Source organism: Syngnathoides biaculeatus, chromosome 12 (assembly GCF_019802595.1).
Source record: "Syngnathoides biaculeatus isolate LvHL_M chromosome 12, ASM1980259v1, whole genome shotgun sequence".
Lineage (NCBI taxonomy): Eukaryota > Metazoa > Chordata > Actinopteri > Syngnathiformes > Syngnathidae > Syngnathoides > Syngnathoides biaculeatus.
This window is the reverse complement of record NC_084651.1, coordinates 13,958,679-13,972,882: the sequence shown is the minus strand read 5'-3', so window position 1 is coordinate 13,972,882 and position 14,204 is coordinate 13,958,679. Positions and strand designations below refer to the sequence as shown.

General features: G+C 48.4%; 1 protein-coding gene across 5 annotated transcripts in view; it reads left to right on the top strand.

Annotated features, from left to right (window-relative positions):
• khdrbs2 (KH domain containing, RNA binding, signal transduction associated 2) overlaps positions 1-14,204 on the top strand; it is a 57,924-nt gene that overhangs the window by 27,363 nt on the left and 16,357 nt on the right. For all 5 annotated transcript variants that reach the window (XM_061836915.1, XM_061836914.1, XM_061836911.1 and 2 more), the window contains exon 6: positions 9,131-9,314. In XM_061836915.1, the coding sequence (XP_061692899.1) occupies positions 9,131-9,314 (184 nt within the window). The remainder of the gene's footprint in view (positions 1-9,130; positions 9,315-14,204) is intronic.

Below are 14,204 nucleotides of genomic sequence, written 5' to 3'. Positions count from 1 at the left end.
TTCATAATAATCCCTCAGTCATTGGGATAATGTAGCAGAATAATTAAACTCTGAGGTCTTATTACAAGTGGCCAAACATTTATACATATACCAGTACGATGAAGTCTCTCAAAATATTTCCTGCAGTTTGTACCATTTTTTTCATGGAATGTTCATGCTTTTGTCATGTCCCGTCACATAGGACATTTTGTATGTGTCCCTCATGCTGTCCACCCTGTCATGAGGAAGTAAGTGCCCCCTGTAATAAAAAAGAAAGATAAAAAAAATTAATGCTCACTGAATCACGGTGCCAAGAGAAGGTCCCCCTTGTGCTCAGTAAATGCTAACATTAGCCAAAAATGTCTGCCCTGTCATTGTCTACTCTTTCGGCTTGCTCATGTAAATTGTGTGCTTGCAGTAAATTAATTAATTTCTTTTTTAATGTGAGAGCTTGATCAGTATGCATCTATACAAGCAGAACATTTTACTTAATACAATGACTGTAAAGTTTAATGGAAATCTCAACTTTTTGGGGTGAAATGGCCAAGTCTCAAAGGCACATAAAGTTAAAGAGCGATTGAAACGAAGAAGGGAAAAAAACTCTTTTGTGTCTGTAGATAGATACAAAAACATATATAACTTCTTGACACAGAAGTGGCAATTTCCTCCTTGAAATGGTAGACAACATATGGGTCAATACCTCTAGTGCAGAAAACTTCATTACGTACTGCTACAGAATTTAACATGATCACGTACGAGAACTGCTTGATATAAAAATCCCACCTTAACAATGCACCGTAACATGAGAGCTATTGTATGTGTTTATTATTACAAAGTGTATTTTGCAAAGGTGCATGACTGAATCACACCAAGAAGACTGCCCTATAGTTTGCTTACCTTGTTTCACTAAAAGATGCAAAATGCAATTCAATTTGCAAAGTACATTTATTCAGTGGTGCCTTGAGATACGAGTATAGTTCTTTCCGTGACTACACTCGCCTTATAAAACATTTATACAGAATCACAAATCATATTTCCCCATTGAATGAAAATTCGATTAATACCTTTTTATTTAGTAATGTTAGGGTTCACAAAGGTTTGGGGATTTTCAGAATGTTATACAGGTAGTGACTTGACTTTGCAGCCGCCACTTGCGCTCATGCAGAAAGCAAGGATTAACCTAGCTATCGTCGGTTTGTGGCCCCGGATCTTTGTCTCCTCTGCCGCGATCAAAGTCCTCCTTGGCATCCTCTTTCAGAAGAGCCATGTCTCGTCACAGCTGAAGAATTGCTGGAGGATGTACCGTATCCTTTGGCTGCTATCATTTCTGCAAATTTCAGGGGGTAATCCACCACTGCTTTCACATCTGCGCTCACTGCCTTGGCACGGCGGACAATGGAATGAATGCCAGTCCACTTCTTAAATTTTTCAAACCGGCCTTGAAACTCATCCGGTAACGGGTCCTTTGACACGAGTGTGAAAGGCTCATCTCTTCTCACAGATTACTTTCCTTGCCTTTGTGTGTCTCACAAACTCCTTCTCCACAGCCAACCATACCAACATTAGTTTATCCATCTTCTCATGGAACCCTGTCCACAACTTGGAAATATTTTTAAAACCCTTCGCTGTAACTATAGTTTTTATTGACTCATTGTGCTTTAGTATACAGTCGTACATATTTTAGAAGTGCTACAATTTTGCTGTTTCACCAAGTCAACTACAGATACATGCACACATCACTCATATTAAAGTATGATTTGTCTACTTTACTTCAGTGGCCATCATCTCTTTCTTATTTTCAGCACTTACTTTCTCCATAGTTGGAAAAGAAAACTTTGTGAGTGTAATATCAAATTTTACCGAATGTATTGTCCTTTTGCTGGAATGGATTTACATAAATTGATACATTCAGCAGCCAGATGTGATGTTTGCCACCACCATCTAGGCAAACAAGGTCTGAAGTGTACCTGTAACACATTGGATTTTTTGGGGTTTTTTTTTATTAACTTTTTTGGGGAACTCAAGACAAAAATTTGACAAATCAACAGCTCATTTCTCAAAAACGTCATGAATTGAATCTCTAGCATCTGAAGGCACCACTTTATTTTCTATCTGCACAACTGCTGGGAACAATTTCCAGAAATGTAACGATGGTCTTTCTAATGTGCTTTTGAAACATAAAGACATTGCAAAACAGTCACTGAGCAATAAAAGCTTCCTAGTAATATAGCAATTATAATAATAAATAAAGTATAGTTGCAAGTTCACTTTTTAAGAAGTTAATTGCAAGAGGGAAAAAGCTGTTGGAATGTCTGCTAGTTTTTCATTGAAGAGATATCTATGGTAAGTATCATTTAAGTCCTCCTACAAGTGTAGCAATAAGTCTCCACAAGGTGTGCTTACTGCTGCGTATTACAGTTAATAGTGTACAACTTGTATGCAACGGAGTGTTCATTGCCAGCAAAACACCCATCTATGATCTCGTTACTGAACATATTTTAGGAGAACAATAAACAACAACTAACCCTAATAGGTGCATAAAAAGTAAATCAAACAAAGCATTTAATTAGCTCAGCCAAGCATGTGGTTACTTGTATGGAAGTCTTTGCTTTTTGGTGCCCTTTATAATGTATTCATTCATTAGAGGAAATTATCCATACTCTAACAGATGTTGGTCTGACTGGACTAAACCGGTATGATTTTGGCAGCGCGTGTAGACATGCTATTTCCTGCAATATCAAGGAATGCTCAGAACAACAACAACAAAAAAGTCAGCACCACCAACAGCAGTTCCCTTCTCAGATTTACTGCTTATGGCACACTGATAAGCAATTAGTGTAAATCTCCATGAAAAATATTCACCGCTAATACCACTCTGAGACGCTGTATTTCTGGCTCACAATGGGCTGTTACCTCGAGGAGGATAACCAGAGGAAAAAAAGGCTATCCCAGCCCACCTACAGCCCATTTGAGTGGAAGTTACAACAGACTGCTTTACGGTGGAAAGTCCAACCTGAAATCCTGGCAGTGATTCTCTCGTCCTGCTGTGAGCAACAGCCACACCCAAATACAAATAATGCATTGGCCCCTTTTACAAATTTTCATGTGACAGCTTACTGGTCCATTCACATTGGATCCTCATAATGTCTGTCCATTGAAATACAGTCACAGTTTTAACATAAAACAGAAAATGTTAATATTTGTTTATATATCGTACATGTATCGTACGTATATCTTACTGTATGTTAAGCGATTCGCAAACTGCCGTACCGTTACCATGTCTAGGTCCAGTTACATAAATACATATGCAAGCAATCTATGTGTCCATACAAATACACATGCAATATAAGCATTTACAGTATATACATCGGTATTTCCTAACCTTCATTGAGCCAAGCCACATATTCCGTACCGCTTCACTAAAATTGATCAAGATGTTTAATATACACATTATGTATCGTTGTTCATTCACATACAGTAAATATAATTTGGTGCAACTACATGCATATATAATATGAACATTTGTATATCCAAACACCAACAAACAATATAAATATTGGCCCATTCGTGTATAATGAAACACATTTGTAAATTTACAGCCCATCTGTCCATTCACATTTATCTGTTAACCCAAACTGACACACAATGTAAGCATTTGTCTTCTAATTCACTTACAAATGCTGTGTATTGCAAGCATCTGTCATGTCCCTGCCTTCCAGTCCTGGCTGGACATGGCCACCTGATTAGGAGGCGCACACCTGATTGAACCCGGTATTTAAAGGACCCTGGGGACAACTGGTCTTCGTCAGATTATTGCCTCTCATGCCTCGTCCCCGCACTTCCGTACTCCTGACGTCTTCCTCCCGTGTACCGACCAACACCTGTCTCCCGACCTACCCCGTAAGCCTGGCGTTACTGATCCGCTGCTTGTTTGGACTGACTTATTTGGGTCCGCCCTCAAGTGTCGTTCCTAACAGAACGATCTGGCCATAACAAGGACCTAGCCGAATCTGAAGCCATCCGCCGCTCGTTGCAAGTCCAGGACAGACGCCTGGTTGAGCAGGAGGCTGCCCTCCAGTTGATGAATCAGAGGCTCTGTGAGATTTGTGCCAGCTGGAGCCGTGGCTAGCCTCTCAAGCTAGCGCTGCTGCTACGCCGACGGCGGCCATTCCGGCTGCTGCTCCGGTTCAGCTCATTCCACCTGCTCCGCCCGCTGTGGAGATCCAGCGTCCCAGCATAACATCACTCTCCCGACCAGAATGTTTCTCAGGTGACTCAGGGAACGTCAAGCCCTTTCTTTCCCAGTGCGACCTCCATTTCAAATTACAGTCGTCCGCCTTCCTCACGGACCGCTCTCGGATCGCCTTCGTCATATCTCACATGACAGGGAGGGCAGAGGCGTAGGCCATGGTGGAATGGAGCCGCAACTCGGAGATGTGTCGCTCCTGGACAGCCTCCGTCTGTGCCCTGACACAGGTGTTCCAGTATGCGGCGCTGGAACGCAAGGCGACGGCTTCGCTCATGACGCTTCACCAGGGTCGTTCTCGCGTTTCTGAATACGCCATCGAGTTCCGGATCCGGGCCGCCGAGAGCCGATGGAACGAGGACGCCCTCCACGCAGATCCCCGGCCTCCTCATCGCTGTGGATCTCACTTTCTCGTTGGACGCCCTCATCGTGTTGGCCCTCAAGGTCAACCAGAGACTTGTCGTCCAGGGACAAATGGACGCGCTGGCAGCTTCCCTGCCGCCTACTCTCCCTTCCGCGGCGGACCCCATGCAGGTGGAGGGCCTTGACGGGCCGGCAGAGGAGCGCCTGAGTCATCGACGGGAGAGTTCGCTGTTTTTACTGTCGACACTTGGGACACTTAATCACCCATTGCCCGGTCCGACCGAAGCGTCCCGGCCTCAAGATCTCCACTGCGGTGAGTGTGCAGTATACCGTGGTGGAGTCAGGTCGGTCGCTCCTCCAACTCACCCTCAGCACGGAGGGCCGCTCGTGTATGGTGTCAGCGTTCATCGACTCAGGGTCAGATGCTAATTTGATTAATCCCCGTGTGGTCGAGGCGTTGGCCGCGGCGACCTTTCCGACACAGCGGTTCCGCAACGCTTACGCTGCTAACGGCAAGTTCCTCTGCCGGGTGACGCTCCACACACAGACCTTACGAATGGGTTTTTCGGACACCCACACGGAAACATAAGTTTTCACATCTTCAATTCACGAAGCAGTGATATTATCCTGGGGAGCCTGTGGCTCAAGGAGCATAATCGGCACATTGATTGAACCACGGGCCAGATTGAGGCGTGGGGCGAAGATTGCGCAAGTCATTCTTCGCTGCCCAAGAGGACGGGAGGATCCAAGTCCTACCCTTACAGTTAGCTAACCACTGTGCCCTCCTGCTATCATGACCTAAAGGAGGTGTTCTAAAAAACTAAAGTGAAATCACTGCCGCCACATCGCCCGTATGATTGCGCCATCAATCTCCTTCGCGGCAACTCACCCCCTCGAGGGAAATTGTTCTCTCTAACAGGACCAGAGCACCAGGCCATGAGGGAGTACGTCGAGGAGTTGCTGGCAGCCGGCCTAATTCGCCCATCGTCCTCACCAGCCGGTGCAGGGTTCTTCTTTGTAAAGAAGAAGGACGCTTTGCTACGACCCTGCGTCGACTACCGAGGACTCAACGACATCACAGTGAAGAACAGGTACCCTCTGCCCCTGATTGCGACAGCGTTCAAACTTCTTCAGGGAGCCTGGATCTTCACCAAGTTGGGCCTGCGTCCGGTTTCACCTGGGCCGCTGATTGTCCTCCTGGCCGCCTGTTCGTTGTACCATCACTGCGGGGGGACGTCATCAACTGGGCCCACACCAATAAGACGGTCTGCTACCCGGGCAAGGCGAAGACGCACTCGGTTGTCGAACAACGGTTCTGGTGGCCCAACCTGGGTAGGGACGTGAGAGAATACGTCAACGCCTGCCCGGTGTGTGCGACACAACAAGACGTACCTCCTGCGCCCTGTTGGAGAGCTACGGACTCTGTCCATTCCCTCCCGCATATCGCGGTGGACTTCGTCACTGGGTTATCTCCCTCCCCTGGTGGATATCGTTTCAGACAGAGGACCGCGGTTTTGGAAGGAATTCTGCACCCTCATCGGTGCCTCGGCGAGTCTGACATCGGGTCATCACCCGGAGTCCAACAGCCAGACAGAGAGGGTCAACCAAGACTTGGAAACCCGCCTTCGCTGCTGGGCATCCCGGGACCAGAGCACTTGGAGCCAGCACCTCAAATGGGTGGAGTATGCTCACAACTCCCTGCCCTCCGCCTCTACAGGTGTGGCTCCTTTTCACGTGGTGCACGGGTATCCTCCCTCTCTGTTCCCTTCGGTGGCCACAGACTCCGCGGTGCCGTCACCCCTGGCGGTGATATGACGCTGTAAGCGTACCTGGGAGGCAGGACACTGCTTAGCATGGGCAGCTCCTACAAGTCCGCAGCGAACCGGAAGAGGAGAGGGGCACCAACGCTCAAGGTGGGACAGTGATTGTGGCTGTCCACTAAGGATCTTCCGCTGGGGCCAGAGTCACGCAAACTTTCTCCCAGGTTCGTTGGTCTGTTCCCCATCAGCAAAATCATCAGCCCTGTCGCTGTATCACTGAAGCTTCCCAGGTCAATGAGGCTCCACCCCACTTTCCACATGAGCAGACTCTGCCCGACCCGTCCGTCACTGCTGGTTCCTCCGGTCAAGCTCCCCCCGCCTCACCGCATAGTGGACGGCGGTCCGGTGTATTCTGTGCGCCGGAAGCTGTCTTCTCGTCGCAGGGGCAGGGGGGTCCAGTACTTGGTAGACTGGGAGGGGTATCACCCGGAGGAGCGCTCCTGGATCCCCTCCCACTTCATTGTAGACCCCACCCTCACAAGGGACTTCCACGCGGCCCATGCTGATGCTCCTGGACCGTCGGGAGCCGGCCGTTGGGGGGGGACTGTCATGTCCCTACCTTCCAGTCCTGGCTGGGCGTGGCCAGCTGATTAGAAGGCGCACACCTGCGCCTCATCACGACTGATGGAACCAGGTATTTATAGGACCCTGGGGACAACTGGTCTTCGCCAGATCGTTGCCTCTCATGCCTCGTTCCCGCACTTCCGTACTCCTGACGTGTATCGACCAACGCCTGTATCCCGACCTATGCCGTAAGCCTGCCATTACTGATCTTGCTGCTTGTTTGGACTGACTCCCTGGTAACCGACATTGGAACGAATAAAGGCTTATTCCGCACTGCTTACCTGTCACCTGAGTCATGCATTTGGGTCCACCCTCGAGTCTCGTTCCTGACAGCATCTGTCTATTACCATAAATAAATAATGCAAAGTTTTGTCTGCAAGATTGTTTTATTGATGCCTAGACCATTTTTTTCCCAACATACTGTATAGTGAGCCAAAACACGTATTGTACTTTAGCTAAATTTTCACTTTGCAAAACTAAACGAAAATTTCATAAAAATTGAATACACAATATTAATTATGTACCTTCTGCCATTTAGAGGAAGAGCATTTATTTTTTATGCCTGCCACTATAATTTGCTGGAGTACATTGGTGAACAAAGGTACATTATTTCTAGTATATAAGTAACTTTTCATTTTCAAAGTAGAGTTCCCCATTTTGCCAACCGTTTTAGAGCACTTTGACTGAACTTTCAAAACAACCAAAATATTATGTTCTGTGACCCAACCAAAAAAAAGTATAGTGCTGTGGTTTGTGGTGCAGGGTAGGGCCCCAGAGCAGATATCGGCAAAAAGTTAGGTCAGAATACAGAATTTAGTGTTCTCAACAAGTGACCAAGAGGAGTTGAAGTCTGGGCTGATGTTCTCAATACGAGGTCTCGGCCAGATGAGGGAAATAATGGGCTGGTGTCCAGGTGAAGAATCAGGTGTAGGAATTCTAGTGGAAAGCAAAAAGTACAGATAACAAAAAGTACTTGGCAAAAACAACAACAACTGAGGTAGAGGTGACTGACAGCAATACTTAAGTCGATCTGGGGACAAAGTGGATTTTGCAACTGGGATAACTACTCCAGTGATGATGATAGATTGCAGCTTTTGCTGAGTCTAACTCATCTCTCACAAAGGGCGAAGTTCAGGCTGCTGAGACAGCAGCCATGACAGGTAGCCCACCTTCTTTCACACACACAAAAATCGTTTCTACCTTTTTCATTTTTTTGTCTGGTTTCACCAAAAACCCCGGCTTCTTTCTGAAAATGCAGTGAAAATTGACTTTTTGTGAAAAAGAAACATTGTCAAGCAGAACAGTGACTTTGGCACTAATATTGTTTTATTTTTGCAAGACCCCAAACTATGAAACAACAAAAACAAGACTGAAAGGGACTTTTGATGGTAAAATAAGATATTTACAGATGTAAAACTATGAGTAGATGTCAGCGGCTGTTACACATAAGAATCAGAATCTGAATCAGCTTTATTGGCCAAGTGTGTAAAAACACAAGAAATTGTTCTTTGTGCTTCCCTGATACGACATTCCGAACGAAGAACAACAAAGCAACAAGAACAAAGAACAAGAGAAATTTCTGTTTATAGGAACTATTCCTTATAATCGTCGTACAACATGGCATTCATCACTCATCCTAATATTTAAAATGGTATTGAGATCAAATTAAAAGTGATGCAAAGCCACCATCTACTGGGATCGGTGAATCAACAAACAAGCTGGGCGAGTTCTTCTTTCATACCAACCCATTGATAAACATACCTGACTTCTATATACATCCATGGCAGTAAAGGTTTGGATTCCAGTGACATCCAGACAATGAATAAGTTAAGTGAAATTGGATCATTTCCTGCGGCACACTTTGTGTTCCTTCATGCCACACTACATCAGGTGGTGGTCGAGACCTTGGTAACCTCTCTCAATGGTGACACATGTCACCATTACAAACCCGAAATGCTAGCGGAGGTTAGGCTCATTTCCGGTTTCACTCAAGCGTCTTTTGTAGTGGGATGGCTTCTGACTTAGGCCGCCTGGACAAAAAGCAGTCATAGAACCAATTTAACGAATTCCACCGCTATTTGTTCACAGAACTTGCAGGGTAGTATTCCCAAGGCAAATCAATGCCAAGCTCTTCTACTTGCTTGCATGCTTTGTGCAGGGCCCGCAGGAACACAGGAAGGAGCACAGTAACGCCTCGAGGGACGGCTGCCGCAACACACAGCAAGCTTGCTGCATCAGTTTTAACCAGGGAGGCTCAAACCCCGAGATCCAGAGGAGCAGCGGGAGCGGTACTCGGAGGGTACCGGCAGTTAACCGGCACACATGACTCATACGACGAATATGTGAGTCTAATCCTCTTTGCTCAAAGTAAAAAGTAGAGCTGATAGTAAGTGTTGTTGAACTGTAACTCAGACTAGCTCTACCAACCATTAATGTGATGATTTTTATGTGCCATGTGGAGGTGGGAAAATTGGGACAATATCATGATTTGGAAAATTTAGGTCAAGCAGGCAATTAAAAAAACACACTCACAGACACATGTATTAAATTACGTACAGTATTTTCTACACATTTTATGCTTGCAATTTTTTTTATTCTTTTCAAAAACAAAGTACATTTACAAAGTTTCTAAATGGTGTGTTACAATATGTTTAAATCTTAATAAGTTAGAATTTGTTTAAAATATTTTAAAAAATTAAAAAGTTGTTTAATTTCGTCTTTGTATATTCACTATTTTCACTTACTCCAGGTGGGTGTGAAAATAATTCCTGTAATAAGCAAAGGGTCAGTGGAAAGTAGGTGCATTTGCCATATGTATTAACCAAATTCTGAACACCTGTTTGGAAGAAATCTCATCTCACTTGAACTAGTGGTTGTTCACAACATTTAAAAGAATACTGAAGAACACCCAAAACCAGTTCAATTCAAATGTGAAACTGTCTGTGGATTTGGGGATTATCTCAAGGTCGTGTTAGATATCAAAGTGATCACAAAGTTCCACCCAAAGATAAACTAAATAGACTTTCACCATTCGAGCCCATCCAAGGCTCCCTGCTAAGAAGAGCCCCCCCCCCCCCCCCCCCTGTGTGGTGGCATGTGAAGATTGGGCTGTCTGCATAGGGAGATGCACAAGCGCAGTCTCATTACCAAACCAAATTGAGTTCTGATGTAAAGCCTGCAAAGTAAAAAAAAATAAATAAAATAACGGCGACGTTTCTTCTCTTTGTAATTGGAGGTTAGAAAAGAGGTTGAGAGCACAGAGACCAGGGGATTACAGGAAGAAGATGAGTTTGTCTTGAACATTTTATCCTCCCGTATCTTACTTTGGCTGGATTTGTATTTTATTTTTTTTCAACATTACACAGTTTTCTTTGAGCGCTGAAAGATCTCTTTTTGTAACAGTTGTGTATTCTTACCCACAATGACTGAGTTTAGGGACACCATCATGCCAACATCTGACTTTGAACAAGCTGATGAAACAACAATGGTCCAGGAGGTTCAGGTTTGGCTCTGCAAAAATGAACCTTATGTGGATATTGTGTCAATTTCTCCAGAGGCCGTTGACTGATAGATACTGTCAAAGTCTCATTCTGTCTCCTAAAAGTGATATTGTGTCCATAATGGTACCTATTGAGGGTATTATTGATTTAAAACTTCCACAGAAACTATAAGGATGCTAGCGGTTATTATGTGTCTGTGCCACTTCATAATTTATGAACTCTATATTCTTGCTCGATATCTTTGTACCAGAAATATCACCGTGCTGCAAGATTGCTGGTAGCACTTCATCTGCCAGATGGAAAAAACAAAGACACCATTTGTATGAGTGGAGCTTTAAAGTGCGGGCACCAATATCCGTTTATATATATATATATATATATATATATATATATAGAGAGAGAGAGAGAGAGAGAGAGAGGAGAGAGAGAGAGAGAGAGAGAGTGGGTCTGAAAATTCTGAGTTGATTCAAAATAACTTTCTCAATCTTGGGTATGAAAGGGAGATTCGAGATGAGTCTCTAGCTTGCTAACAGGGAAGCATCCGGCGCTCAGTTTTTTTAGAAGACGCTTAAGCTTGAGGAAACTCGCCAGACTGAAGTAAGGAATTGAAGAGTTCATACGCAAAAGCAGATATTGTCACGTCCCATCGGAACGAGAGTAGGACCCAAATGCAGGAACTCGGAAGACGCAAGGTAGTTCAAGAAGAGACACGTTTATTATATGCAGAGGTAGGGGATCGAGCAGGCAGTCTGGTGCACCAGCGGTAGTTGGGACGTCGGACGAAGAGAGCAGATGAGCGGACAGGCAGGAGTCGGTACACAGGGGAACAATCAACGCAGGCAGAAGTATCAAAGGAGTCAGGCTTACAAGGTTGGTCGGAGAACATGCGAAGGTCGGTACACACAGGTTCGATCAGGGATACCGGAGCACACGAACGGGACATGAAGATCATACGAACTGGCGCCGGCCAGTTGTCATCGCGGTCATATAAATCCACAGCATAATCAGGCTGCATGAGGCGCAGGTGTGCACCTTCCAATCAGCGCAACTGCGCGGACACCCGCACAGCTCGTGCTGAAGCGGCAGGATCATGACAGTACCCCCCCCCCCCTCAAAGGCACGGCTCCCAGACGTGCCTAAACGAAAAAACAGACAATAATTAACACAGGCAGGGGTGGGCGGATGGGGTGTCCGGAGGAGGGCACGCCCCCCCCCCGAACCCCAGTCTGGTGGCCATCCAGGCCACCAAACACATGGCGTCCGGGTGGACAGGTCAGGAGGACGACCCGGACGCCAAGCACCAGGGTCCCCAAGGGGCGATTCGGACGGACGACCTCTGTGAGGAACCAAACGGTGAAGCAGGAACCAGAACGAGGCAGGCCACTGCTCCGGACGAGAACCTCCTACACCGTCGTTGCAAGACGACCAGGGATTGGTCGCCACCGAGGCTTGGTCAGTAGGCAGCCGTGGATTGGTCACCAACGAGGCCAGGTCATGAAGCGGCTGGGAGCCATCTGGAGCGAATAGGATGATGGAGAGAAGGACCAGAGCCATGACCGCCACCATCCTGAAGTCTCTCCAGCTCCAGGGTGGCTCCACAGAAGTCCCCAGCTCCTCCTGGACACGAACGTGAGAAGGCGGCGACACCATCGCCCCCTCCTGGACAGGAACGTGAGAAGGCGGCGACACCATCGCCCCCTCCTGGACAGGAACGTGAGAAGCGGCGACACCATCGCCCCCTCCTGGACAGGAACGTGAGAAGGCGGCGACACCATCGCCCCCTCCTGGACAGGAACGTGAGAAGGCGGCGACACCATCGCCCCCTCCTGGACGGCAACGTGAGAAGGCGGCGACACCATCGCCCCCTCCTGGACAGCAACGTGAGAACGCGGCGACACCATCGCCCCCTCCTGGACGGCAACGTGAGAAGGCGGCGACACCATCGCCCCCTCCTGGACGGCAACGTGAGAAGGCGGCGACACCATCGCCCCCTCCTGGACGGCAACGTGAGAAGGCGGCGACACCATCGCCCCCTCCTGGACGGCAACGTGAGAAGGCGGCGACACCATTGCCCCCTCCTGGACGGCAACGTGAGAAGGCGGCGACACCATCGCCCCCTCCTGGACAGCAACGTGAGAAGGCAGCGTCAGTGTCACCGTCGCCACCTCCTGGACGTGAACGTATGGGCGTGCTCGTTGCCGACAGAGCAGGAGTGTGGAGCGTCCGCGGGATGGTCGCCGACGAAGCAGGAGTGTGGAGCGGCCGCGGGCCGGTCGCCACTGCCACTCCAGAGCACGGACGAGAAGCGGCTGTGGAGACGTCGCCACCTCCTGGACAGCAACGTGAGGCGGCATCGGGTCGGTCCCCACTGCCATGTGAGCTTGCAGTGCATCCGTTGAAACAGCAACGTGGGCGTGGCGCAGTGGCAAATCCGTTTCCAGGGCAACATGAACAAGAGTCGGCAGAGAGTCAGTCGAAAATGACACGTGGGCGTGTCTCGGGAGCGGGTGAGTTCCGACTGCCGCGTGAACTCTGCTCGGAACAGCAAAACCTCGACGTGGTAATGGCGAGGAGGCGGGTCAGTTTCCACAGCTTCGTGCGCTTGGCGAGGTGGCGAGTCCGTACCCACTCCGACGTGCACTTGAGGTGGCAAGTCCGTTCCCACTGCGGCGTGCACTTGGCAAGGGGGGGCGGGTCGGTTTCCACGGCAACGTGAACCTGAGCAGGCATCAGCAACGAGTCCGTCGCCGTTGCGACGTCAGAGTAGCTCGGCTGGTTCGCCCATCCTTGCCGGACCTGGGCCGTGAGAGCCGCCAATTCGACTCTCTCTATCTCCGCCCGCATGTCACGGTAGAACGCCTCGTGATTTGGCGGCTCCTCCTCCCTCTGGGCTGGAAGCTTCGCCACCAGCTGCGGGTCTGCGGGCTTCGCCGTTGCCGGCGAGGAGTGGGAGGACGATGTCTTAGTTGCCGCGCAGCGGGAGGCACAAGGGAGCGCCCGGCCGGGGCGTCTCCTCTGGCCGCCACGCGGAGGTCCCGGGTAGATGGCCAAGCGGGTTCCCTCGTACAGATTGGTGTACTTGGACCTACAGGGCGAAGACGTTCGGGTGCTGGAAACGCAGAGAGGTGAAACAAACTGACTGGGATGAAAAGCCGGGCAAAGAGATTCAAAATCAAAGTCATCGGAGTCGTACTCAGGCAGCCGGTCATACAAATCACGGTCCTCCTCATATTCCGAAAAATCAGAGTCCAGAAGAATATGAGGAGCCGGACGGGTCGTGTTCGGGACGTATTCATACCTCGCTGGCGGAGCATAAGACACGGAAGCGGAGGACGTCAGGGAGCCTACCCGGATTGGACAGGCTTGGTCCTCCGGCAGACGGTCTACCTTGCGTCCGTCCCGGCGATGCCGGATCTTTCCTGCTGGGTTCGTTCTGGCCAGATCGTTCTGTCACGTCCCATCGGAACAAGAGTAGGACCCGAATGCAGGACTCGGAAGATGCAAGGTAGTTCAAGGAGACACGTTTATTATATGCAGAGGTAGGGGATCGAGCAGGCAGTCCGGTGCACCAGCGGTAGTTGGGACGTCGGACGAAGAGAGCAGATGAGCGGACAGGCAGGAGTCGGTACACAGGGGAACAATCAACGCAGGCAGAAGTATCAAAGGAGTCAGGCTTAAAAGGTTGGTCGGAGAACGGACGAAGGTCGGTACACGCAGGTTCAATCAGGGATA